This window comes from Punica granatum, chromosome 8, assembly GCF_007655135.1.
Source record: "Punica granatum isolate Tunisia-2019 chromosome 8, ASM765513v2, whole genome shotgun sequence".
NCBI lineage: Eukaryota > Viridiplantae > Streptophyta > Magnoliopsida > Myrtales > Lythraceae > Punica > Punica granatum.
This window is the reverse complement of record NC_045134.1, coordinates 21,689,991-21,715,643: the sequence shown is the minus strand read 5'-3', so window position 1 is coordinate 21,715,643 and position 25,653 is coordinate 21,689,991. Positions and strand designations below refer to the sequence as shown.

General features: G+C 37.0%; 5 protein-coding genes across 21 annotated transcripts in view; 2 read left to right on the top strand and 3 right to left on the bottom strand.

The window, feature by feature from the left end:
- Positions 1–2,144, top strand: part of LOC116215954 (putative disease resistance protein RGA3) — an 8,102-nt gene extending 5,958 nt beyond the window's left edge. Inside the window, exons 13-17 of the mRNA XM_031551796.1 lie at positions 499–676; positions 981–1,245; positions 1,326–1,452; positions 1,652–1,720; positions 1,860–2,144. The gene's annotated coding sequence lies outside the window, so the exon portion shown is untranslated. The remainder of the gene's footprint in view (positions 1–498; positions 677–980; positions 1,246–1,325; positions 1,453–1,651; positions 1,721–1,859) is intronic.
- Positions 1,782–4,063, bottom strand: LOC116215955. 2 transcript variants are annotated; one of them, XM_031551798.1, is made up of 6 exons: positions 3,836–4,061; positions 3,627–3,754; positions 3,440–3,537; positions 3,184–3,275; positions 2,787–2,917; positions 1,782–2,322 (listed from the first exon to the last, which is right to left on the bottom strand). In XM_031551798.1, the coding sequence occupies exons 1-6, from the start codon at positions 3,926–3,928 to the stop codon at positions 2,256–2,258; spliced, it is 609 nt and encodes a 202-aa protein (XP_031407658.1). In that variant the 5' UTR covers positions 3,929–4,061; the 3' UTR covers positions 1,782–2,255. The 2 variants fall into 2 exon arrangements, with proteins under 2 accessions (XP_031407658.1, XP_031407659.1); XM_031551799.1 differs by lacking the exon at positions 1,782–2,322 and adding an exon at positions 2,331–2,622 and having other exon boundaries at positions 3,836–4,063.
- On the bottom strand, positions 1,782–25,418 carry LOC116215953. 6 transcript variants are annotated; one of them, XR_004158591.1, is made up of 14 exons: positions 24,015–24,151; positions 23,838–23,905; positions 23,328–23,367; positions 23,128–23,171; positions 22,918–23,046; positions 22,609–22,774; positions 21,852–22,180; positions 21,662–21,778; positions 21,453–21,580; positions 21,266–21,363; positions 21,010–21,101; positions 20,614–20,744; positions 20,020–20,147; positions 1,782–2,245 (listed from the first exon to the last, which is right to left on the bottom strand). XR_004158591.1 is itself a non-coding variant. In XM_031551793.1 (14 exons), exons 2-14 carry the CDS (start codon positions 24,067–24,069, stop codon positions 20,075–20,077), a joined length of 1,470 nt encoding a protein of 489 aa, XP_031407653.1. In that variant the 5' UTR covers positions 24,070–24,093; positions 25,294–25,418; the 3' UTR covers positions 19,854–20,074. The 6 variants fall into 6 exon arrangements, 4 of the variants coding, with proteins under 4 accessions (XP_031407653.1, XP_031407655.1, XP_031407652.1 ...); XM_031551793.1 differs by lacking the exon at positions 1,782–2,245 and adding an exon at positions 25,294–25,418 and having other exon boundaries at positions 19,854–20,147; positions 24,015–24,093; XM_031551795.1 differs by lacking the exon at positions 1,782–2,245 and having other exon boundaries at positions 19,854–20,448.
- LOC116215951 (putative disease resistance protein RGA1) lies at positions 11,267–20,529 on the top strand. Of its 11 annotated transcripts, XM_031551788.1 has the most exons (14): positions 11,267–14,940; positions 15,332–15,417; positions 15,690–15,789; positions 15,911–15,991; positions 16,063–16,146; positions 16,352–16,438; positions 16,550–16,603; positions 16,941–17,029; positions 17,185–17,337; positions 17,511–17,638; positions 18,334–18,511; positions 18,820–19,291; positions 19,491–19,559; positions 19,969–20,363. In XM_031551788.1, the coding sequence occupies exon 1, from the start codon at positions 11,341–11,343 to the stop codon at positions 14,635–14,637; it is 3,297 nt and encodes a 1,098-aa protein (XP_031407648.1). In that variant the 5' UTR covers positions 11,267–11,340; the 3' UTR covers positions 14,638–14,940; positions 15,332–15,417; positions 15,690–15,789; positions 15,911–15,991; positions 16,063–16,146; positions 16,352–16,438; positions 16,550–16,603; positions 16,941–17,029; positions 17,185–17,337; positions 17,511–17,638; positions 18,334–18,511; positions 18,820–19,291; positions 19,491–19,559; positions 19,969–20,363. The 11 variants fall into 11 exon arrangements, 10 of the variants coding, with proteins under 10 accessions (XP_031407648.1, XP_031407646.1, XP_031407643.1 ...); XM_031551786.1 differs by having other exon boundaries at positions 15,332–15,789; XM_031551783.1 differs by having other exon boundaries at positions 11,267–15,417.
- On the bottom strand, positions 25,038–25,653 carry LOC116215956 (nuclear transcription factor Y subunit B-2-like). Its single transcript, XM_031551800.1, has one exon. The coding sequence runs from the start codon at positions 25,596–25,598 to the stop codon at positions 25,125–25,127; it is 474 nt and encodes a 157-aa protein (XP_031407660.1). The 5' UTR covers positions 25,599–25,653; the 3' UTR covers positions 25,038–25,124.

The following is a 25,653-nucleotide window of genomic DNA, read 5'->3' as shown; positions in this document are numbered from 1 at the left end:
CTTTGAACTGGTTCACTTTGCAAAAGATGTGACCAAACCATTCCTAGTATAACATATAATATATATGATATATAATATATAGATATAATGTATATTTGCTTACTCATATTATTATTTTGACGAGCCTCATTCTTAGAAAAAAACATAACACCAAGACTCTTTTCATTCAATTGAAATGTAATTACATGAAGTTTAATGTTAATTCAACCCATATGCCCACAAGATATACATAATCAATCTTTTTTTCCCTCAGTGAGATGCACCCTGGTTGTCTAATCCCTAACCACCTCAGGGAAAACCTCAAGGGATCCAACCTACTTGTGTAACAGTTACTTATTCCTAGGCGAGAAAGCACGAAAGCACATTTCTTAGACCAACAATAGCACCATTAACAGTAGCATCACTTGAAAGATTTGTTAGTACGAGTAAGAGCACAAAAGCATTAGCAGTATAATATCTGAGATACCAGCTCTAAGAAATAATGACCTTTGTGGTCAGCTGGAGAGAAGCAAGTCTGATGTGGATTGTGTGGTTCTGAAGACCACGGTTGACCACCAACAGGGATAGTGTTTCTGCTGAATCGCTTGAATTTGTAGCCTCAAAGCATCCCAGAACAGAAATCATCGCTGATGAAATTAGGATTTCCAGAACAAGCACAGATGAAGAACTTCATCAGGTATGTGGCTGTATTATTTACTTTTTAGACTTATTTTCTTATAATTTATGGGAAGGGTGCTCTAGTAAAGTAAAACGAACCTTTTCAATGGTTAAGAAGCTTAATGCAAAGAAGGCAATATCATCCCTTACTCAAGGATTGCTAACTCTATTAAAACATGGAAGTGTCAATGAAGATTATAGTGGTTAGGAAGTAACACCAGAGTACTGATTGTTGTTGTGGAATTTTTGCATTCTTCATTCAGTACACCATGGCTACATTGAAATCTTCATGCTTGTGATTAGATGGATCATCTCTGTGACAGGACTTAGCTGAGCTGCAGAGAGCAGTGCCTTTTAAGGATGAGGTTTCAAGCTGCAAGCCTATTGAGAGCATGGGAGAAGATATATTAGTTGCAGATACTTTGTCACAACATTCACTGTCTGTCTCAGATGTTAAAGTTCCTTGCTCTAGTCAAAAGATATTTTCCAAGTTACAATTTTCTTTTCAAGACCTACTAGCACGAAGGCAGAAGAGATTGTTAAGATTACAGTCCAGTGGCTATACAAGCAAAGAGCAAATCCGAAAAGGTCTAATATACATCTTCATATGTACATTCATTGGAGTTTACGCTATATTTCTTACTTTAGAGTTATTAATGGTCATTTAGCTACTATGCTGCTGCAACACTTGAACTTTCCCAACCAGAGAATGAGGAGCGAAAAGCAAGGGCTTTAGCTGCAACCACGACTGAACTTGAATGGCAATTCGACAAAAAAGATTTTGGTCGAATAAAGGTCATTTTCACCTCTGCTTAGTTTCTAAATATTGATTCCCGTTTGCTTCAGCTGGTATAATTTTGTATGATCGACCCGTTTGTGGTAGCTTCACCACTTTCTAGTGTGATTGAGCTATTGCCTATTAATGCTTGCGTTTCCAAATTATAGTGAAATGTTGATCTGCTTTGATAATGATATTTCTACTCATTCTATGTAGGTAATTGGGCAATTCAATCTTGGGTTTATCGTTGGAAAGTTGGATGAAGATTTATTTATTGTAGATCAGGTAACTTTCTTCAATATCTTTAAGCCCTCGACCTCTTAAATCAGATCTGTACGGATGCTTCTTTTTTAAAAAAAAAAAAATACAAACCTTGAATTTCATTAGATGAGATGGTTGTTTAATACAAATTCATTTCTTGCAGCATGCAGCTGATGAGAAATGTAACTATGAACGGCTATCGCAATCAACCATCTTCAATCGACAGCCTTTATTGAGGCGAGAAGTTGAATTTTACTTTGCTGGATCCTCCTTGCGAATTTTCTAACAGCCTGCTGCTGAAGCGGGCCACCAAATTGTTGTCTTGAATCAATCATTGTTGCTTGAATCAATGCTGATGCTGCATTGAGTGTTTGAAAAGTGTGGATGGCATAACACTTCCTTGTACACAACAATATTCTTTTGTAGTTAAATTCTCTATAAGAAGAAATATGGGTTCCTGTTTACAGTATTACCATGGGAACTTCTGAAATTATGCAGACCAGTTTACAGTCGACAGCAGGAATGGAGCAAAATCAGATTAGTCGTTACCTTTAAGCAATCATACTAGTGAAAAATATGTACAGAGGAGAACGCGTCCATCTTCCCTCGTGAGTTGGACCTCCTTCCTGTAGAGAAAACGAGCTGCCTCAGATTTCCCATAATGGTGGATCTGTCTTCTATTTCAAAACCATGAAGTGAAGATCAATGGGGAAGTCTCTCGGTTTACACAGTCTGGACTCTCAGTGCAGCTAGAGATGCACAAACTTGTTAAATATGGGCAGGCATTTCACACCATCTGTATGCTCCTAACCGATCAGCAATTAAACACTCAGTATGGACAACATGCCTACTTTGAAGAATCTGTTATTTTCCCCCACGACACCGTTCAGCCACCTCAGTACGGGCAACGAGAGTGCTCGGAATATCTGATAAATACCCATAATTATGTGTAAAGCAAGGATTCTCAGCAAGTCCATTGAAGCAGAAAATTTTTCTTGATACTAAAATCGTATGAGCGACTCTTTCTATATTCAGTTTGAAGAGTGGTCAAGCAAGTTCAAGTCTAAGGTTCAAGTTTGCTATTCCATACCAAGGAGGGCAAATGCAAATCAGTTTCCCAACTTCAAGGTCTACATTGCTGCAAATTCTTGGACTAAATATAACTGTCCTCTCTCCTCTCCACTGCGAAACCGATTCAGGGCTCTGTGGCTCGTGCAGTCTCTGCAGGTAACCAAGACAGTCATTATTAACTGCAGATACATCCAGAACAATCACCCAAATGACAAATAAAAAACAACAATCTGAATAAATATGAAAATAAATCCTTTTTGATGAATAAATTTGCATTTATGAGGTTTGAAAGTCTAACGTTATGCTAAATGTTCAAAAAAGCATGTCATCTTTGAGTGTGTGCATCAGGCTTCAGTAGAAAAACAAGGTGGCGTCTTAAACATAAATAAAGCTATCTTAACATCAAAGGCAACCACCTCTGGTATCTTCTTAATAGGACAGCGGCAAACTATCAACTTTGCATCCAAGTAGCTCGATAGGATGAGGACATGGAGGCAGCTTGTCCCACCTGAGGAAGCAGTGAGAAAGGCATACTCATACAATGTAAAATAATAAACCCAGCTTAATTTTAATTCTCGCTTGTTCTTAGTCGTACGAGTTATCTCAAGCAAGGTGGTTCCAAGTTTTCGACAAGCAACAATCTCCTAAAATATAAAGGAAAATGGATTTTACAAAGAGGCGCGCCACTGGGCTCCAAATTGTTCGAGAATTCCAGTTCTCTCTCCTTTTCAGAGTGCATGACCTGCTGCAACCTCTCAAATAATCCAGAGCTGCAGGACATACGGGATGAAAACAAGAAGTCTCAGGATTAACATTTATGGTTATATTTTTATAAGATGGCTTTGCAACAAACAATTACCCTGAAGGATTAGCAGCGAGAGCAACTCTCTCCCTCCAAGGGCTAGCATCTAGAACTTCCTGAAAACAATCAACTAGAGTATGCCTTTTCCTTTGGGGTGGAGGAGTTTTTAGATTATCAAAGTCGCTCTGCAGAGGATAACTTCAAAATTAAAGAATTGGCAGTTAGTGAAAAAGAAAAAGTAAGGAAGGCGATCAAATGAAAGACACCTCTTCTTCCCCTGGAGAATCACTATCCATGGACATAGGTTCATCTTCACTATCCAGAACAGTGGTCACGCTTCTCTTCCCAACAGACTGCATCCTTTGCCCTCTTCCCAACAGAACAGTATGCAACCGATTTAGCTCAAAAAGATACTAAGGAGTACAAGCAACTACCTTGTTTACTCCTCTCGCCAGACCAGTCCTCTCATGAAGGCCATCTAGAAGCTCGGCCATAGAATGATCACTATATCCATGCCTTGGAACCTCCACAGGGGATGCAACTGGTGACTCAGGATTCATTTCTTCTTCAGAATCAGGCAGTTCACAAGCCAGTCTTGACACAACATTATCATCCTTGAGAGTAAAGGACGATGAGGGTTCATCCTTCTGTAAATAACAGCCCAAAGAGAACTTTGGCTTGGCTTTTCCTCGGGAACCTGCAGCCGTTAATTAATGTCTCTCTTGAAACATCAACAGGGACTATACATCAAAACTGAAAGGGAGAGATAAATAGAGAAAGTAAACAACGCAGCGCAATGCAATGCAAGGAAATGATAAAATCCACAGAAATAGCCTGTATTCCAAACTGTAATATGATTATCATACTCAACCGATACACATTTCTAGCAGCAGATTCTCACTAAAAGAGTGGATGCTCATTACAATGGAAAAGAATTCTATCATGGAACATAGGAATCATAAGAGTGGCTACATTGCATGGTTTGATGTCAAGCGCAGCAGAATCCTCCAGCTGCTCTCTGCCTAATAAAGTGTCCCTTCTGTCTGATTTATTTACAAAAGTACCCTTTGTCTCTATTCGGCTGTTCCAAATTCCGCGGCTCTATCATTACTCATCTCCTATTTATCAAATTCACTTGAACATGTGTTTTACCCAAAATAATAATAATAATAATAATAATAATAATAATAAAAACACTTGACGTGATTTCAATAAATTGGGTAAATTTTCATATAGTAATCCGCATTAACTTTTGTTCGGGGAACATATTGATAGCTGAAGTCAATAGACCTCGACTAATTTAATTCGAATTTGATTAAGAAGTAAATATATTCTAACATGCATTTTTTTCATTCACAATAATTGAATCCAAAACTTTTTATTTAAAATAAATAAATGGCCTGGTAGTTATATTATATTCAAGACTTCCTCCATTACCTCGATCTCAGGACTTTGGCTTGTCAATCCCCTAAGTCGGGCATTGTAGTTTACCTTTAACTCGGCTGGAGCGGTGGATGAACTCGGCAGGAGAGGTGCCTCCGAACTGTCCATGAACTCGGCAGGAGACCTCCCCCTATCAGAGTTCTAATTCGGAGCCTATCAGCAAGTCTGTTCCAGTCACTGAGACCAATAGAACTTCGGAAACACTACATTGAACTAGCAGAAATTCTTGTTCATGGAGAGAGTCATGTACTTCTGAAATCGAATGGGTCAAAATACATACTCAAGTTTTAAATTTATAGATGGAAAGAAAATTATGACGCGAAAAACAAAAAAATGAGGGCATACAAAGGCTTTTTCTCCCAATCTCCTCATTTATATAAATATCAGCAATACAACTTTACATACAATGCTCGAGTATTTACAACAGAAGATGCCCATCTTAATGTAGGAAACAAAGTGGTAAAATTACATCGTGTAGGCTGGAAACAAATAGAATAGTACAATTCACCGGAACGTCAGAGAGCTTCTTGCAGGAAGTTATGGTGTTCTTGTTCCTATACAGTTTGCCATTTGGGCGGGAAATTAATAAATAAATAAATAAAAGATATGTTAAGATTCGTTGATCGAAGGCTAAGTTTTGCGTACAAACTGCGGTGGGGTCCCAGACGCGGGCAAGTCACAGGCGGAGGATACTTCCTTAGAGGACTCGTTGAATACCATCTTCGTCGACGTGCCAACATGATTGAGCCAGGCCCGCTCCAATCTTTATTTTGGTCTACCTCGTCACACGATGAAGAATTGGCAATCGTGACCGACTCTTTACAGGGTCATCGTTCCACCGAGTTTACAAGAAAGATCAATGATTTGAGGATCACGGTGCCCTTTGTTTGGTTTTATAACTTATTTTTAACTCTAATCCACTTAACTACACTTATCTTCAATTCAACAATACAATTATTACTTATCCCTTTTTCTTTAATTTTTTAACAATTCAATTTAATTTTTAATAGTAAATTATATAAACCATTCATTACTTTTTTACACTTTTTCTCATAGTTCAACAATATAATCATTACAACCTAATTAATTTATATATATTCAAAGTTAAAATAGAGTTGAGTTTTAAAACCAAACGGGCGGGAAACCTCTCAAAACTACGTCATCTCCGAAAGGCTCTCTCTCGTAGCCATTGCATCAATTTAATTATGTAAATATTATGTATTGCAACTATAACAAAATATTTAGTGAAATTTCGTTTAATACGATGAATATGAATATGTGGTATAGAATCTATACATTACCCTTACGTTATAAAAAATTTTCATCGTATTATATATACTAGATGAGTACCTGTGGGTTGCGTAGGCGCTCCAATCAATTAAATATCATCAAGATTAAATATACTTTTTTAAAATATTCTTTCAATGGATATCGAATTAATTATGTTGTAATATGCGATCATAATTTTTTGGGTTGCTATATAAATAATAAAATATAATTCTACATTTGGATCTCTAATGTACCTTAAGCTTATATTTTGTAAATATTTTTTAAGGAAATTACTATTGTAATTATTCTAAACATTCTAAAATGCATACTTATTTTATTTAAATTTAAATGTTAAAATAAATTATTTTTTAATTTTTTAAATATGATATAATTAAAAGGAAATGAGAATGGCCATTCAAGAAAGAAAAGTGCAGTGTTGTTACTCATATCGATTGGACAGAGCTATTTCACTACCATATGGCTCTTTACATTAGCATTTAATTTTGGGCGGTTCTTGAATCTGTAGTTATTGACTGTGTAGAATCCTCCTTTACGAAGTACTGATTGAAATAAATCGATCTGAGACTTTCTTACCCTTGCATGTATTAATAAACCCTAATTTCAATAGAAGTAATAATTTAATAAATAATCAATTTTTGTATTATAAGAAAATATGTCTAATATGTTCAAGATAACTACATAAAAAGATAAATTAATTAAAAAAAATCAGTTATGTCACAAGCGAGCATGAATTTAGTCTTTCTCGGGCACACACTATCAGATTTAATGGGAAGGACATGTCATAGTTACTGTTGCTCACACTGTGCACTGTTCTTCTTTAAAAAATCCACGTGTTATGTTAGGTTTCTAATTTTTCGCGGGATATATAGATATATAGATCAAGATCAAGAATCAAACATATTTTCGTATAATTTAAATGGCATCTATATAAATTTATATAATCTATAAAATATAATATATATATATATATGCAACGACATATATAATCTATAAACTATATATTTTATATACATATATGCAAGCGACATATATATAGTCTATATATATAATGTTGCAAATGGCATATATATATATATATACACATATATTCAAATGTTATATATACGTTTGGGCTATATTATTCCATTGTATATGATTTGTGTATCAGGCAATGTATACAGAGTCTATAAATTTTACTGTATATTATTGCCTTGTGTATAATACTTTTATTCTATTTGGCAATAGATGGATATAATTTATGTATTTCGTTGATAATTTATATAAGAATACTTTCCTAGTAAAAGAATGTAAAATTTCTTTGTATTTGATGATAATGGGCAATATGAGAGAGTTACGTTTTCTATATTTGATGATAGAGTATCATGAGACTTTGGTTCGTGCTTTGTTTTCATATATATATAGATGTGCATGTATACATATATAAATACATTGGGGAAATTAAGAGGCGAATTTCAAATTTTATATATTATAAATAAATAAAAAAACATTTATATATAAAAACTTTTAAAATAAAATATATATACATATACGTATATAAAACTTCAAATATCTATATTACAAAAAGGAAAAGAAGGGTAGTTGGAGTAATTTTCGTTGTCCCAAAAATATCCATAAGAAATAGAATAAAAAAATTAATAACAACTAAATATTGAAGAAGTTATTAGTTATTAGTAATTTTCAATTTTTGTTAACTACCTATTCTCTCTTCCCTAAATTTTCTTCCTCTTTCTCTCTCTCTTCTCTCACATTCTCTCTCTCTTTCTCTCCTCACAAACAAATACATTCTTTTAATCTTTTTAATTCATTTGATCAATTGAAATTTTTTTAATTAATAATATTACTTCAATCCCTTACTACTAAACAAGAATATTACATTTTAAAATAAAAATCATATTGAAAGTTTAAGTGATACCGCAACATGGATATGACTCTTGTATATTATAAATACTAAGAAAATCGAATTTTTTTCTGGATAACTTGAAATATTTCGTCATGCTTTTTATTGACATTATATATATGGCTAATGGATAAAAGTGAAATTTTCCTTACTCAAGAATATGCTAACTTTCTATTTTCTTTCTGTAATAATATATTATATGTATATCTTTTCGAGTCAATGAATTCTTTCATTCAATAATCTATAATTGTCAGCATTTTCTTTATCTTCTCTCTTCGTTATTTTTCAATTTTTATAAGAATTAACTTTATTTATTTATTTATAGCATAGCAAATTTTAAGGGGCTATTTTTTCCATTCGATTATCTACAGCTGTAAATATTTTATCTATCTTCATTTTTTTGTTATTTTTCAATTTTGTAAGAGAATTTATTTATTTATTTATAAGTTATAACATAGTAGATTTTGAGGTGTGACAATCGTTTACCATATGTAAAAGGAATTAGGATCTAAAAATAATAATGAATAGTTAGAATGAGATTACAAGATCGTAGTATACTATATAGACACAAGGAATAATGATATCATCAATATGATGACAAGATCACTATGTTTATAGGATTCTTATTCTTAAGGGGCCGTTTGGATTCAGAGTTAAAGTTACTTTGATTTTGATTGTGGAAAAAGACAAATGAGATGTGATTATAAATTTGACTTGGGAAACGTGTGTTTTTGTTCTGTAGTGTGTTGAGTTAAAGTTAAAGTTAAAATTTTTGAATTGGAAAATGTGTATTTTTGTTGTATAGTTTGTTAAGTTAAAGTTAAAGTTAAAGTTAAAATCAATTAACTCTGAATCTAAACGGGGCACTGCGTTTGGTTTCAAAGTAGGATTTTAAAATCAGATTTTGATTTTGAAAAAGAGTGGTATAAATGGGGTCCACCCTTTGACTTTGTATGAATTATTTTGTTTTGTTGTGAAAAAAGAGTTGTATAAATGGGGCCCACCCTTTGACTTTATATAAGTAATTTTGTTTTTGTTGTGGGTAAAATTAAGTTAAAGTAGGATTTTAAAATCTTACTTTGAAACCAAACAAGCCAATATATTAGTTTTTCAGCTTTCATCATAAGATTCACATCATAGAATATAATCTATCAGTTTTTTCTTTGATTAGTGATAGTTCATCTAATCTTTAGAGTTCAAGATATTATTTTATTTAAAAATCGATATTAACTATTTTCTATATTTTTGGAGAAAATTTTTAAATTTTATATTAGTGTCATATATATATATATTCACTTTAAAATTGTAAACCAAAAAGTATTTTAAGACTTTTCCTCCTAAAAATCCTTTCATATAATTTATACTATGAATTAAACTCTTTTAATTGGTATTCATAATACTTTTTATGGATATTATACCTTTTTTTGAAAACTTTCTTATGATAGCAAAGTAGTGATTTGATTAGAATGACGAGATATATATATATATATATATATATATATATATATAAATTTTCAATATACACTATCCAATGAATATATCAATAAATGTAATCCATTGACCTCTTATAATTTTATATTTTATAATTTATGTCTATACATATCACTGAGTCAAAATTAATAATTTTTTAAATAGGAATGAATTTATTTTTTCAAGTTTAATTATCTTGGTAATTATTTCTTTTTAATTTCCTAAAAGAGTTATTTTTTTTGTGTGAATAAAATAATTATCTCAGATTACTTATTTAGTTGCCATTGCAGCTTTAAATGAAAAATTTGTAGCTATAATAATTTTCCTCTACTATGTACCTTAAATGATTATCTTTTTCAGTTATTTATTTTCTTAAATTAATTATTTAAGATTGTGTGTCTTCCTATATTTGGAAAAATGGCACATTTGTTTTTTTGCCTTAAAAAATTATCTTTCCACTTTAAATAGTATCATTTCAATTGTTTTACTTTTCTAAGGCATTAATCTTAGATTGTGTTATTTCGGTTTTAGGATACAAAATCTTGCTTAGGATATCAAAACTCCAGTTTTTTAATGAAAAGTCAATGATCCTCCAATAAAATGATTTAATTTTTGAGCAAATAATTTCTTAGTCCATGATATTTTATTAAAAAATGCATAATGTATTTAATTTTAAATATTACTTTATGAGACTATTTCCTTAATAAAACATATAAAGAATTTTCTTAGTATAAGCAATGATGTGGCAATTAGAGAGAACTCGATTTAGGCCTTCAACACTGGGCGGCATGAGAAACGGACTTTGTTATTATATAGATAGATAGTAGCAAAATATATAGGATGATTTTAGCCTGCAAATGAAGAACTTGATACAACAACAAGCAAATTAACCTCTTGAGCAAAAAATAAAATAACAAAAAATAAAAACCTCAATCTACCCTTAGTCTGATTCGAATCCTATATATTATTGATAATTAATTAGAATTTACTAATATTCTCTTTTTCGGTTGAAAAACAAAACGTGATTAAGCAAGGAAAAGCGATCCAGTTTATAGTTTATGTATTCGATGAGCATGTGATATATGTCCCCTCTAATCCGCTGCCTAATTGGACGGAATAGTCAAAAAGTCAAGAAGGGCTGGCATAGGCTTAGACACTAATTGTAGTTTATATATTCGATGATCGCTTGATTTCTGTCAACCACATGCATTCTTTTAATCATCTTCATCATATAATGTAATATAATAAAGGGTTAAATTCAGAGTTTACTAACTGCACATTACCATTGCTGAGAGCGTTGCGGAGTCCATCATCTTCTTCTTCTTTTTTGTATTATCTTCATCATATAAGACTAATGCATTTTAAAATCGATTACGTGGAAACGCGTGATCCAATTATTGTTTATATATTCTACATTATTTCTGTCGACCACTTGCAATTTTTTATCATCTTCATCATCATATAATATAATAGTTATCATATAAATGTGTGTTTCTGTCGACCACTTGCATCTTTTTTTTTTTTTAATCATGTTCATCATCATATGATATAATACAATATGATAGTTACTATTCTGATGCACATTAGCATCACTGAGAGATCTATCTGGTTGAAGTTTCTCCCTGTCCAAACTCAATTCTTCCATTGATTATCAATCCGTTGCCTGCAACTATGGCCGACGAGGTTCTCGGGGGCGTTGTGGAGTCTGTCACCGGACACCTTGTTTCCCTCGTCTCCCAAGAGATCAGACTAGCGTGCGGCGTCAGAGCTGAGCTCGTGAAACTCCAGACCACTGTCTCTATCATCGGTGGAATGCTTCGTGAGGCTGACAAGAGACGAGTTGAGGCTGAGTATGTGAAGGAATGGCTCAAGAAGCTGAAAGAGTTGTTCTACGATGCGGATGATCTACTGGATGACTTCTCTACTGAAGTTTTGCGACGTCGAAGAGTGACGGGAGGACTTAACTGGATCCTCAATGAGGTGCGTATCTTTTTCTCCTCTTCCAACCAGCTCCTTTATCCGAGTGAGATGGCTCATCGAGTCAAGGAGATTAGGGAGAGGATCGATGCAATTTGGAATGATAGAAGCGCCTATTTTCAGCTCGAGGGAAATAGTAATCTTATGGGGAGTTTGGTGGAAAGCCGAGCTAGGCCGGAAACTATTCCGTTCAAGTCTGACCCGTATGTGATTGGACGAGACAAGGACAAGGAGACAGTTATTGAGTTCTTACTCAATCCTGATTTTGAGGAGAATGTTTCCGTCCTCCCAATCGTGGGTGTGGGAGGTCTAGGGAAAACGACATTGGCAAGACTTGTGTTCAACGATGACAAGGTGAAGGAATATTTCGAGATGAGGCTAATTTGGGTCTGTGTGTCAATCCACTTCCATGTGGAGGATATTGTGAGGAAGATAGTACGAGAATGCTCCCCTAACAAAGAAGGAATTTCAAATCTCGACATGAATGAGTTGCAAAAAAGGCTGGGAGAATGGCTCCATGGAAAGAAGTTCTTACTTGTTTTAGATGATGTGTGGAATGAAAACCGGTCTAAATGGTTGGAACTTCGAGAATTTCTCATGAGCGGTGTCAAAGGAAGTAAGATATTGGTGACCACTCGCTATCCTCGAGTGGTGGAAACAATGACTCGAAAATTTCATAAATTGAGTGGCTTACCTAACAATGAGTCGCTCTCTTTGTTGATGCAAATGGCGATGAAGGAGGAGCACGAGTGGAAAGGTCAAAATCTAGAAAAGATTGCGGGAGAAATTGTGAAGAAGTGTGCGGGAGTTCCCCTTGCAATTAAGACGATTGGGCGATTGTTAGTGTTCTCTGGAAGTACCGAAGAAGATTGGTTGAATTTCAAGGATAATGATCTATCTTCTATAGATCAAGAAGAAAGTGACATTATGCCAACGCTTAAGTTGAGTTACGATTTTTTGCCATTGCATTTGAAACCGTGCTTTGCTTATTGCAGCTTATTTCCGCAAGATTATGAGCTAGAACCACGGGAGCTTGTCTATCTCTGGATGGCACAAGGATTTATTAATAAACCTCTAGGCAGTAAGAAAACCCTCGAAGAAGTAGGTTACGATTATTTCAGGGAGCTGCTTTCCAGATCCTTTTTCCAAGACATAGAAGAAGATGTGTACGGCGACATTATGAGGTGTAGAATGCATGATCTGATGCATGAACTCGCACGGCTAGTAGCAGGAAAGAATTACATCGCCATTGATAGCTCACATGAAGAGAGGTTCCAAGAAGAAGCTCGACATGTAACTACCAATGATCCGAATGTGTTGAATGGATTTGCAACAGACAGAAGAATAAGGTCCATGTTTCTTATAGTTGAAAAGAGGATTCATATTGCTCGTTTGGATGTTTCATGTTTTAGAAGCCTACGGGCACTACGTATTCGTCGTGCCGGTATAAAGGTGATTTCACGTTCCATTGGTAAACTCAAGCATTTGAGGAGCCTTGATCTATTGGGTAATAATGAGTTAAGGTGTCTTCCGAATTCCATAAGCAGGTTGTGCAATTTGGAGAGCCTTATTCTCACAGTATGTCGGGATCTAGAAGGATTACCAAGTGGGATAACGAAGTTGGTCAATTTGAGGCAGCTCAGTGTGGAGGGATGTGATAAGTTGACACATATGCCAAGGGGGATTGGGAAATTGACTAGTCTGCAAAGGTTAGATGTATTTGTAGTAGGGGAGGAATCGAACCAAAATGCTGCAGGGCTAAACGAGCTGAGCAGACTTACCGGATTGAGGAAAGAACTGACTATTGAAGGATTAGAAAGAGTGGGGAGTAGTAGTATTTCGAGCGAGGTGGATGCTTCCTTCTCGATGGAGAAGTTAGCTGATCTTCAATGTTTGGAACTATGTTGGTCCACCCAAGACAGGGATACGAGCAATGACGAAGAAGTTTTGGAAAAACTTCGACCCCATTCAGATGTGAAGGGATTGAGGTTATATGGATACGGTGGTGTCAGACTTCCATCGTGGGTCTCTCAACTGCATAGAATAGTCGAGATTGAGATTAAACAATGTCAGGGATGCAGGCAGCTACCACCTATAGATCAGCTCCCTTCCCTCAAAAGAATCTGCTTGTATGATTTGAGGAATTTGGAGCATATAGAATTATCGGAGGGTGGGACGATGCCACAGTCTAATTTCTTTCCATCCTTGGAAGAAATAACGCTATGGGGATTGCCTAAATTCAAGGGATGGGAGTGGGAGAGGAGGGGCAATAGAATTGAAGAGGAGGATGGCGATTCTTCTTCTTCTTCTTCTTCTTTGTTAATACTCCCCTGCTTCTCCGACAAGGTCAAGGTTAACATTGATTATTGCCCAAGATTCTCTTACATGCAGCATGGTCAACAGCTATTTCTTCACCAACACGATCCAGTATTTCTTCCCCTTGGCCCTCAACGATCGATGGCAGTGCTGGTGCCGACTGATCCATATCCATCTCCATCTCCATCGACCATATCCGATTCTCTATCTCTCACCGCACTGACATCCCTCTCCATCAGCGAAATTGAGGATGCAGAGCACTTGCCCGGGGAGTTGTTCCAGTCCCTCCCATCTCTCCAGTCTCTTATAATCAGTAATTGCCCTCGCCTTAAAGCACTCCCTCTGGGGGCAATCCTCCGATACGTATCCACCCTTGAGACGCTGAAAATTTCTGATTGCCCAGAGCTTGATTTATCCACCGAGAATGATGACGACAACGACGATGGTGGTAATGCTGAAGGCATGACCGATCTTTTGCAGCTACAGGGCCATCATAAACTTCGCCATCTAACTATCCAAGGAGTTCATAAGACGGAGTGTTTGCCTGGGTGGTTCCAGTACCTCTCCAACCTCCAAATTTTAACCATTAGAGATTGCAAGGGCTTGAAGTCTCTTCTGCCTGGAAGACTGATTCTTTCGCTTCTCACCACCCTCCAGAACTTGACTTATCAATAGGGGAGTCAGAAGACATGCCGATGGCGGCTTATTCTCAGTTCAATAAACTTCGCAAGTTGGAATTCTACGACATAAAAAAAATGGAGACTCTCCCGTGGTGGATTCAACACCTCACTAACCTTGAATCTTTAGAGATCAACTCTTGCGAGAATCTGAAGGCTTTGCCTGAGTGGTTTCCCAATCTCACCTCACTCAAACATCTTGGGATTTATTCCTGCGGGGAGGAGCTGACAAGAAGGTGCCAAATAGAAAAACGGAGGAGGAGAGGACTGGCCTAAGATTTCTCACATCCCGCATGTAGAAGTAAGAAGATGACTGAAGTGTGATGGATCCTCCCTCACTCACTGCCTCCAATAAATTTCTTGTCTAATATTACGAGTCAAAAAGGAGTGGACCATCCCTCATTCTCCATCCTTTTACGTGTGCTGCCACTTGCACTTGAGAATAGTCGCATACATTTTTCACAATAACTAAAAATAAAAGAAAAAAGTGAACGGATCGATAAGACTCATTAGCGTCATGGCCTTCTCTTTTACCATTTCGGTCCGATTGCATTTGCAGGAGTCATCGGTGTTAGATCAATTGAATGTGGTGTTGACTCTATACGAGCTATAGCACTAGTAATCTGTGGCAGCTTTTCCATTCTCCTAATGAAGAGTTTTCTGTGCTAAATCTAATTTGAACATTGTTGTAGCTCGTGGTTGTTCGCGCCGACTTGAATGGGCACCTCAAGTCTGTATGAGACTATTCCCTTCTCTAGCAAAGGGAGATGTCTTCCAGGTGGGAGATGCTTAAATCATTTGGTTTTTCATCAAATTCTTTCTTTTTATTTGTTGTCTGCAGGAGACCTTTTTGTCCCAATATAGAAATTTCATAGTTTACTTGTTTCTTGTACGTAGCTTTTGAAAGTGGATGCTCTTTACTCGATTCAGTCTTCAAATGTTTCAGCTAGTGGATTGTTGTAACATGAAGTCCAAAATTCTATATCTCTTATGCAAATGTCCAAAGGCTCTCAAAAAGTTTAAGGGTTCACACGCCAGTTTCTTTTCCAGAAGGAGCCATTAGTAGACTTAAAGCTGAGCAGACTCCGAAGATGATTTACTTCCACAGTCTGAGGCTGATAAGATTGAAGCAATGCTTCGAGACTGAAAGGTTTTATTTGCAATACCTAATGTCAAAAAGATAATTCTTTGTGTCCGATGCAAGGATGATTTTCTCTTGAATTTAGTATATGGCCGTCTCTTTTACCAATTCAGTCCGATTACATTTGCAGGAGTCCTTGGAGTTTCATAAGAGATCGTTTGAATGTGCTGTTGACTCTATACGAGCTATAGCAGCCAGTCATCTTTGGCAGGTGATGAAAGTGTAAGCTTTTCCATTCTCCTAATCAAGAGTTTACTGTGCTAAATTTGAACAATTTTGCAGCTTCTGGTTGTTCGTGCTGACTTGAATGGGCAGCTTAAGGCTCCAAAAGACTGTTTCCTTCTAGCAAAGGGAGATTTCTTCCAGGTGAGACATGGTTATATTATTTGGTTTTTCATTGAATTCTTTCTTTTATTTGTTGTCGGCAGGACACAACTTCGTCCCAATATAGAAATTTCATATTTCACCTGGTTCTTGTAGTTTCTGAAAGTGGATGCTCTCTGCTTGATTCAGTATTAGAATGTTTTTAATACCAACTGATTAATACTTTAATCATGCTCTGCAACGCCAGTGCTTTCTTGAGGAAAGTCGGCAACTGATGCGCTTGGCACCTCGTCGGTCAACTCCTGAAGCTGAACTTATGGTCCCCTTTCAGCTGGTGGGTTGTTGTAACATGAATTCCAAAATTATAGAGATACTGTTATTGCACTTCGTATGTCGATTTTATTTCAGAGCATAATAAACCAAATTGCATCTATGTCCCTTGCAGGCAACAATAAAGACCATAAATGAGGAAGACAAATATTCAAGAAGTGCTCTCCAAGTGAGATTCTCGTCACCATTTGGAACTTACTAACATCCAAGTTCTGCAGAAATACTTGATATTATTGACCTTCTTTGATGTAACACTGAGAACATTCCAGTTATCAAAAGGTTTTCTAGCATATGCTGCAGCCTAAATGGATACAAATGGAATTAGATAAATCATGGGCCTCTGTGATGCATCAAGACCACTGAAGATTTGCCAAGCATAAAAGTGATAATACAAAATCAATGCCTCAGCAGCATAGGCAGCCCTTCGAACCTATGTGGCTTGTTAGGGAGCACATGGCACTCCAGATCAGAAATCTTCAGTTTGATTGTCAAAACTCCTTCTGTAGGTTGATGTCATAGAATCCCAATGGAATGTTTTGCAAGGACGCATTCACGACTCTTATGACTTCACGGAACTCGTACGGTTCCATCAAGAGTAAGCAAGATTTGCTTCTTCTGTCCTTCACAAAGCATTGTATGGGAAATCTATTGGTTGCTTAAAGCTTTTATTAAAAGATATAGATCAATAACACAAATAGGACTGATTGGGTTATATTGAATGTTAAACCTGTAGAATTTCATCATTTGCAGGTACTTGTCGACTTTAATTTCAAAGTCATTCTTAGATACTGGTTCTGTGTTGAGGATACTGACAGCATAATGAAACTACGCCCCCAGTTCTACTGGAACATTGAGAACCAAGAAAGCTTCACAAATTCATCTGAACTGGAGCACATTACAGAGGTAAGAAGAGCGCTATTTTTCTGCATGAAAAGATTTAGATCATTAATAAGAATAAAGACTGATTGGTTTATGTTACCAGATATGCTAGTATGTCCAATCGTTAAATCATCCAACTTTGATGTTAAACCTTTAGAATTTCATCATCTGCAGTTTCTTGTCGGCTTTAATTTCAGTTCTTAAAGATATTGGCTCTGTGTCGAGGATATTGGACAACATAATGAAACTATGCCTCCAATTCTGCTAGAACATTGAGAACCAAGAAAGCTTCACGCATTCATTTGAACTGGAGCACATTACAGTGGTAAGACGCTCTACCTTTCATATAAATTCAATCTGCCTTTGTATGAGAGCAAGTATCACCACACTGGCTAAGGATTTTGGGTTCAATTTGCTGTTGTTTTTGCACGATTCTTGCATCAGAGTAGACACTCATGACTTAATTGATATAAACTTTGAACTGGTTCACTTTGCAAAAGATCTGACCAAACCATTCCTAGTATAACATATAATATATCTATATAGAATATATAGATATAATGTATATTTGCTTATTCATATTATTATTTTGACAAGCCTCATTCTTAGAAAAAAACATAACACCAAGACTCTTTTCATTCAATTGAAACTTAATTACATGAAGTTTAATGTTAATTCAACCCATATGCCCACAAGATATACATAATCAATCTTTTTTTCCCTCAGTGAGATGTATATGGTCAATTTTGATTTCACGATGATAACCTATAAACTCTTGCATCCTGATTATCTAATCCCTAACCACCTCAGGGAAAACCTCAAGGGATCCAACCTACTTGTGTAACTGTTACTTATTCTTAGGCGAGAAAGCACGAAAGCACATTTCTTAGACCAACAATAGCACCATTAACAGTAGCATCACTTGAAAGATTTGTTACTACGAGTAAGAGAGAGCACGAAAGCATTAGCAGTATAATATCTGAGATACCAGCTCTAAGAAATAATGACCTTTTTGGTCAGTTGGAGAGAAGCAAGTCTGATATGGATTGTGTGGTTCTGAAGACCACGGTTGACCACCAACAGGGATAGTGTTTCCGCTGAATCGCTTGAATTTGTAGCCTCAAAGCATCCCAGAACAGAAGTCGTCGCTGATGAAATTAGGATTTCCAGAACAAGCACAGATGAAGAGCTTCATCAGGTATGTGGCTGTATTATTTACTTTTTATGACTTATTTTCTTATAATTTACGGGAAGGGTGCTCTAGTAAAGTAAAACGAACCTTTTGAATGGTTAAGAAGCTTAATGCAAAGAAGGCAATATCATCCCTTACTCAAGGATTGCTAACTCTATTAAACCATGGAAGTGTCAATGAAGATTATAGTGGTTAGGAAGTAACACCAGAATACTGATTGTTGTGGAATTTTTGCATTCTTCATTCAATTTCAGTACACCATGGCTACATTGAAATCTTCATGCTTGTGATTAGATGGATCATCTCTGTGACAGGAATTAGCTGAGCTGCAGAGAGCAGCGCCTCTTAAGGATGAGGTTTCAAGCTGCAAGCCTATTGAGAGCACGGGAGAAGATATATTAGTTGCAGATACTCTGTCACGACCTTCACTGACTGTCTCAGATGTTAAAGTTCCTTGCTCTAGTCGAAAGATATTTTCCAAGTTACAATATTCTTTTCATGACTTACTAGCACGAATGCAGAAGAAATTGTTAAGATTACAGTCCAGTGGCTATACAAGCAAAGAGCAAATCCGAAAAGGTCTAATATACATCTTCATATGTACATTCATCGGAGTTTACGCTATATTTCTTACTTTAGAGTTATTAATGGTCATTTAGCTACTATGCTGCTGCAACACTTGAACTTTCCCACCCAGAGAATGAGGAGCGAAAAGCAAGGGCTTTAGCTGCAACCACGGCTGAACTTGAATGGCGATTCGACAAAAAAGATTTTGGTCGAATGAAGGTCATTTTCACATCTGCTTAGTTTCTAAATATTGATGCCCATTTGCTTCAGCTGGTATATTTTTGTATGATCGACCCGTTTGTGGTAGCTTCACCACTTTCTAGGGTGATTGAGCTATTGCCTATTAATGCTTGCGTTTCCAAATTATAGTGAAATGTTGATCTGCTTTGATAATGATATTTCTACTCCTTCTATGTAGGTAATTGGGCAATTCAATCTTGGGTTTATCGTTGGAAAGTTGGATGAAGATTTATTTATTGTAGATCAGGTAACTTTCTTCGATATCTTTAAGCCCTCGACCTCTTAAATCAGATCTGTATGGATGCTTCTTTTTTTTTTTAATACAAACCTTGAATTTCATGAGATGAGATGGTTGTTTAATACAAATTCATCTTCAATCGACAGCCTTTATTGAGGCGAGAAGTTGAATTATACTTTGCTGGATCCTCCTTGCGAATTTTCTAACAGCCTGCTGCTGAAGCGGGCCACCAAATTGTTGTCTTGAATCAATCATTGTTGCTTGAATCAATGCTGATGCTGCATTGAGTGTTTGAAAAGTGTGGATGGCATAATACTTCCTTGTACACAACAATATTCTTTTGTAGTTAAACACTCTATAAGAAGAAATATGAGTTCCTGTTTACAGTATTACAATGGGAACTTCTGAAATTATGCAGACCAGTTTACAGTCGACAGCAGGAATGGAGCAAAATCAGATTAGTCGTTACCTTTAAGCAATCATCCTCGAGATGACAAAGTTTACGGAAGCCAAGCAACCTCAAGTCAAACAGATACTAGTGAAAAATATGTAGAGAGGAGAACGCGTTCATCTTCGCTCATGAGTTGGACCTCCTTCCTGTAGAGAAAACGAGCTGCCTCAGATTTCCCATAACGGTGGATCTGTCTTCTATTTCAAAACCATGAAGTGAAGATCAATGGGGAAGTCTCTCGGTTTACATAGTCTGGACTCTCAATGCAGCTAGAGATGCACAAACTTGTTAGATATGGGCAGGCATTGCACACCATCTGTATGCTCCTAACCGATCAGCAATTAAACACTCAGTATGGACAACATGCCTACTTTGAAGAATCTGTTATTTTCCCCCACGACACCGTTCTGCCACCTCAGTACGTGGCAACGAGAGTGCTAGGAATATCTGATAAATACCCATAATTATGTGTAAAGCAAGGATTTTCAGCAAGTCCATTGAAGCAAAAAAATTTTCATGATACTAAAATCGTATGAGCGACTCTTTCTATATTCAGTTTGAAGAGTGGTCGAGCAAGTTCAAGTCTAAAGGTTCGAGTTTGCTATTCCATACCAAGGAGGGCAAATGCAAATCAGTTTCCCAACTTCAAGGTCTACATTGCTGAAAATTCTTGGACTAAATATAACTGTCCTCTCTCCTCTCCACTGCGAAACCGATTCAGGGCTCTGTGGCTCCTGCAGTCTCTGCAGGTAACCAAGACAGTCATTATTAACTGCAGATACTTCCAGAACAATCACCCAAATGACAAATAAAAACAACAATCTGAATAAATATGAAAATAAATCCTTTTTGATGAATAAATTTGCATTTATGAGGTTTGAAAGTCTAACGTTACGCTAAATGTTCAAAAAAGCATGTCATCTTTGAGTGTGTGCATCAGGCTTCAGTAGAAAAACAAGGTGGCATCTTAAACATAAATAAAGCTATCTTAACATCAAAGGCAACCACCTCCGGTATCTTCTTAAGAGAACAGCGGCAAACTATCAACTTTGCATCCAAGTAGCTCGATAGGATGAGGACATGGAGGCAGCTTGTCCCACCTGAGGAAGCAGTGAGAAAGGCATACTCATACAATGTAAAATAATAAACCCAGCTTAATTTTAATTCTCGCTTGTTCTTAGTCGTACGAGTTATCTCAAGCAAGGTGGTTCCAAGTTTTCGACAAGCAACGATCTCCTAAAATATAAAGGAAAATGGATTTTACAAAGAGGCGCGCCACTGGGCTCCAAATTGTTCGAGAATTCCAGTTCTCTCTCCTTTTCAGAGCGCATGACCTGCTGCAACCTCTCAAATAATCCAGAGCTGCAGGACATATGGGATGAAAGCAACAAGTCTCAGGATTAACATTTATGGTTATATTTTTATAAGATGGCTTTGCAACAAACAATTACCCTGAAGGATTAGCAGCGAGAGCAACTCTGTCCCTCCAAGGGCTAGCATCTAGAACTTCCTGAAAACAATCAACTAGAGTATGCCTTTTCCTTTGGGGTGGAGGAATTTTTAGATTATCAAAGTCGCTCTGCAGAGGAAAACTTCAAAATTAAAGAATTGGCAGTTAGTGAAAAAGAAAAAGTAAGGAAGACGGTCAAATGAAAGACACCTCTTCTTCCCCTGGAGAATCACTATCCATGGACATAGGTTCATCTTCACTATCCAGAATGGTGGTCATGCTTCTCTTCCCAACAGACTGCATCCTTTGCCCTCTCTTTCGGCTAGACTTCAGTATGCAACCGATTTAGCTCAAAAAGATACTAAGGATTAAAATTACTATCAAAATCAGTAGCAACTACCTTGTTTATTCCTCTCGCCAGACCAGTCCTCTCATGAAGGCCGTCTAAAAGCTCAGCCATAGAATGATCAGTATATCCATGCCTGGGAACTTCCACAGGGCATGCAATTGATGACTGGGGATTCATTTCTTCTTCAGAATCTGCAAGGTTGTTTCCAGCTGAACATGCTACAGTTCTGCTCTCCCTGTGTTCAGCACTTTCAGGCAGTTCACAAGCCAGTCTTGAAACAACATTATCATCCTGGAGAGTAAAGGACGATGAGGGTTCATCCTTCTGTATAAAACAGCCCAAAGAGAACTTTGGCTTGGCTTTTCCTCGGGCACCTGCAGCTTTTAAGTAGTGTCTCTCTTGAAACATCAACAGGGACTATACATCGAAACTAAAAGAGAGAGAAATAGAGAAAGTAAACAACACAGGGCAATGCAAGGAAATGATAAATTCCACAGAAATAGCCTATATTTCCAAACTGTAATATGATTATCATACTCAACCGATACACATTTCTAGCAGCAGATTCTCACTAAAACAATGGATGCTCATTACAATGGAAAAGAATTCCATCATGGAACATAGGAATCATAAGAGTGGCTACATTGCATGGTTTGATATCAAGCGCAGCAACTTCTGAAAAGGAAAACCTAGTAGTAATTATTTTTCTCCTTCTCATATCACTTTGAAAAGGTTCTAGCTGATAGAATTCAAATATTCATGCCAATCTAGCAAAATATAATAAGCATCTACAAATAATAAACAAAACCTCCAGAAGACTGATTTGCTTGGGCTTGGACTGAATGCGTAAACGAATGTGGAGAATTTCCACTCAACCAACTTGTCACCTCTCGTCTTGTAAATATAGAATGTATCTCTTCTCCACCTTTCTTTTCACTAGAAGTTAATGAAAACTTCGAAAGGACATTATTCTCCTGAGAAAAATGCATAGCAGATCAATATGTCGATACCTTTTGCGATGGGAACATAAGCAGTCTAATATTATGTGTTTTGATCAGCTGAACAGTTAACGGCTATCACCAAATGCAGTATCAATTTTAACTAGATCATTTCTCACCTCATCATCAGATATCATCTCCTCATCTGAGCAGCACTTAGGTGACCTCTTCGGGGAGCAGATGAAACCACTTTCAATTCCAAAGCTAGGAATTTCAACATCATCTTCAAGGACACATCCTGGTTGCTTCTGATTACGCAAATAACACCATTAACTACGTCATATATATCCATGATACACAGAAAGCAAAACCAAAAAAGGAAAACCTGCCTCAACTGACACGCCTTCCATTGCATAATTAGCTTCATTTGCATCTGTATTCAGAACAAAACAAATTTCAAATTACTGAAACCAAAAATCTAAGCCATTGAAGCACTCAAACAAAGAGCTTGTAAACAAGTTGCTGTAATGACAGCGAACTTCAAGCAGAAGAAATAGGGTGTGGTAAAGCAAGAGATAAGGAGGGGTACCTCTAAGCTTTTCGAGCTGAGATAGAATTTGTAATCCTCCCTGTAAAATGCAAAATTACCAATGCATTTTTCAATATCATCATTACCCCTTAGTACAAGCTGTTATCTGCTACACTAATTGCTATGCTCCATGCTTAGCTACTCCCTACATTAATTTCTGAATTCATTCAGAACACTCTATTCGAAGTAAAATTGCTTGGATATTTCAAAATATAGTTTCAAGAGAACACATTCTCAGGCCATTTCCGGTCACTCTACCATTCTCAAAGAGCCACAGAATCAGAAAATGCTTAAAAAGTCAAACGGAAATGCTTCAACATCAGAATAAAAGCTGAAAATTGAAAGCATTAGTTGCATAAACCTAATCAAGCCATACATAGAGTTTCGATTGATCAAAACCTTCCGCACCATTTGTTCACATAGAAGAGGAGCTCTAAGCAGAATGCCCGGTCAAGCTAACCAGCGAATCATCAGCGACTAACTGAATTCCATGGAAACTGAGATGCATACCTCTGTCTCCGCGCAGCCACTCAGTGAAATGCAGTTTCTGGACGAATCACCATCGAAGTCCTCATCATCTGCTCAAAATCACCAATCCCGGGAACCCATCAGCGGACATTTCCGGTAGGTGAAGGTAAAACCTTCATGAACGAAACGCTACGAAGTGCAGAGTGCTGCTAACAGTACCGGAGAAGCTCTGATCGGAATCCGCGGCTGCCGGAAATGGTTTTTGCCGCCACATTTTCTGGCGGTTTCTTCAGCAACACTGAACCAAATCACCGATGCGAGGGTGAAGAGGATGCATTTTTGTTTAAATAAACACTCCGTTGCTCAGTGTATGGGCCTCATAGGCCCACTAAGGGCCCAAGATATTTGGGCCGTACATATCAGGCCCAAAATAAAACTGTGCTTTATGAAACTTTATTATTTATTACATGTATATATCAATACTTACGTGACTTTTGAAATTGGGGCCCCTTCAGTCATGTATTATATATAATAAATAAAATAAACAAGGATAGGACTCCATAAATTTTTTCACCAGATTTAAAAATAGATAGATCGATTAGAGAGGTGTAGCGCAGCGGCACACTCCTCCGCCGAACAACCAACAGGCTAAAGGTTCGACACCCGTGAGATTATCCGAACTAAAAATTTTGAACTTTATAAGTAGTGAAAATCATCTTTTATACTCAAAATTTACTTTCCAAACATAGATAGAATTCAGGAAATGAGGTTCATTACAGTTACAGTTTATCTCGTCCGAGAACTCTGAATTCAATTTCTACCCCGGTGTCTCGTCCGAGTACTCCTAATTCAATTTCTACCACGGGGTTCCCTACACTCCTCTCGTACCTCCTTAATCTAGGCCCTAAGAGAGTCGGCCATGTACCGACCGTAGAAGTTTGCCTTTTACTGCGATGGCTGAAGCAGTTGCAAACATGAATATTAAGACTAGACTCACTGCGCCCGGCATAGTGACCGGATTGAATATTACCAATAGGGCTATTTGTGGAATTAATAATCCGATGAATTATCATCTACAGAAGGGTAGAAAAGGATGAGATAGCAATCAATTTAAACACGAAGATAGACTTTCGAGCAGAATTAGTTTAATGAACCGACCGAACCCAGAGATTAAAATCAAAAATCGATATAAATTTTGGGCAACTATGTGATCACACCATGGCAAGATAAAACGCTCGAACATAAAAGAAGAAAACAAAAATAGTGCTTCCTTTTATTGTTAATGGGACCTTCAATTCGAGAGAGCAATGTCTCTAATAGATCATAGTGTCATCTATTTAACCCTGAGCCATTAACCTTAGCGAAGAAGTCATACTTTGGTGAAACAATGTCAATTTCATCAGTATTTTTACTGGCTTCTTCGCTCGTAATCAAATCATTGTTGTTGTTATAACTAGCCCTAGCTCGAGTAGCCCTCTCTCCTTCAACATATCTGTACCTCTCCAAGTACGTCTTCAGCAGTGGGCAGTAGTCGTAGAAACTGAGGGAGGCAAGCGCCCAGCAGATGTCGTCGCCGTTCATCGTCTTCCGCTTCTCCTGTAGGCAGTGGTCGGAGGCCTCCCCTGTCACGAAGTTCACGAACTCCGTCACGCACTCCTGCATACTCTCCTTCGCCCCCTTTGAGATCTTGGCCGAGGGCGGTAGGGCCCGCCTCATGATCCGCCCAACATTGGCTATCGGCAGCTGCCGGTCCTGTTCTGGTGGCGTGATGGCAGCGGCTTCATTAGAGTTTTCATGAGCCATTAAAAAGAGAATTCGGTGATAAGTATGCAAGCTTACAAGCCCAAGTGGAACCTTT

Excerpts from the sequence above, each read along its gene's own strand:
- LOC116215955 (XM_031551798.1), bottom strand. The coding sequence starts at position 3,928 with ATGCAGTCTGTTGGGAAGAGAAGCGTGACCACTGTTCTGGATAGTGAA. Across the intron at positions 3,538-3,626 it reads CTCGCTGCTAATCCTTCAGG|CTCTGGATTATTTGAGAGGT; the intron begins GTAATTGTTTGT and ends TATGTCCTGCAG. Across the intron at positions 2,323-2,786 it reads ATTTGCATTTGCCCTCCTTG|GAAGGAGGTCCAACTCACGA; the intron begins GTATGGAATAGC and ends TTTTCTCTACAG.
- LOC116215951 (XM_031551788.1), top strand. The coding sequence starts at position 11,341 with ATGGCCGACGAGGTTCTCGGGGGCGTTGTGGAGTCTGTCACCGGACAC.
- LOC116215953 (XM_031551793.1), bottom strand. The coding sequence starts at position 24,069 with ATGTGGCGGCAAAAACCATTTCCGGCAGCCGCGGATTCCGATCAGAGC. Across the intron at positions 23,906-24,014 it reads TTCCGATCAGAGCTTCTCCG|ATGATGAGGACTTCGATGGT; the intron begins GTACTGTTAGCA and ends GATTTTGAGCAG. Across the intron at positions 23,368-23,837 it reads GTGGCTGCGCGGAGACAGAG|GGAGGATTACAAATTCTATC; the intron begins GTATGCATCTCA and ends TGCATTTTACAG.
- LOC116215956 (XM_031551800.1), bottom strand. The coding sequence starts at position 25,598 with ATGGCTCATGAAAACTCTAATGAAGCCGCTGCCATCACGCCACCAGAA.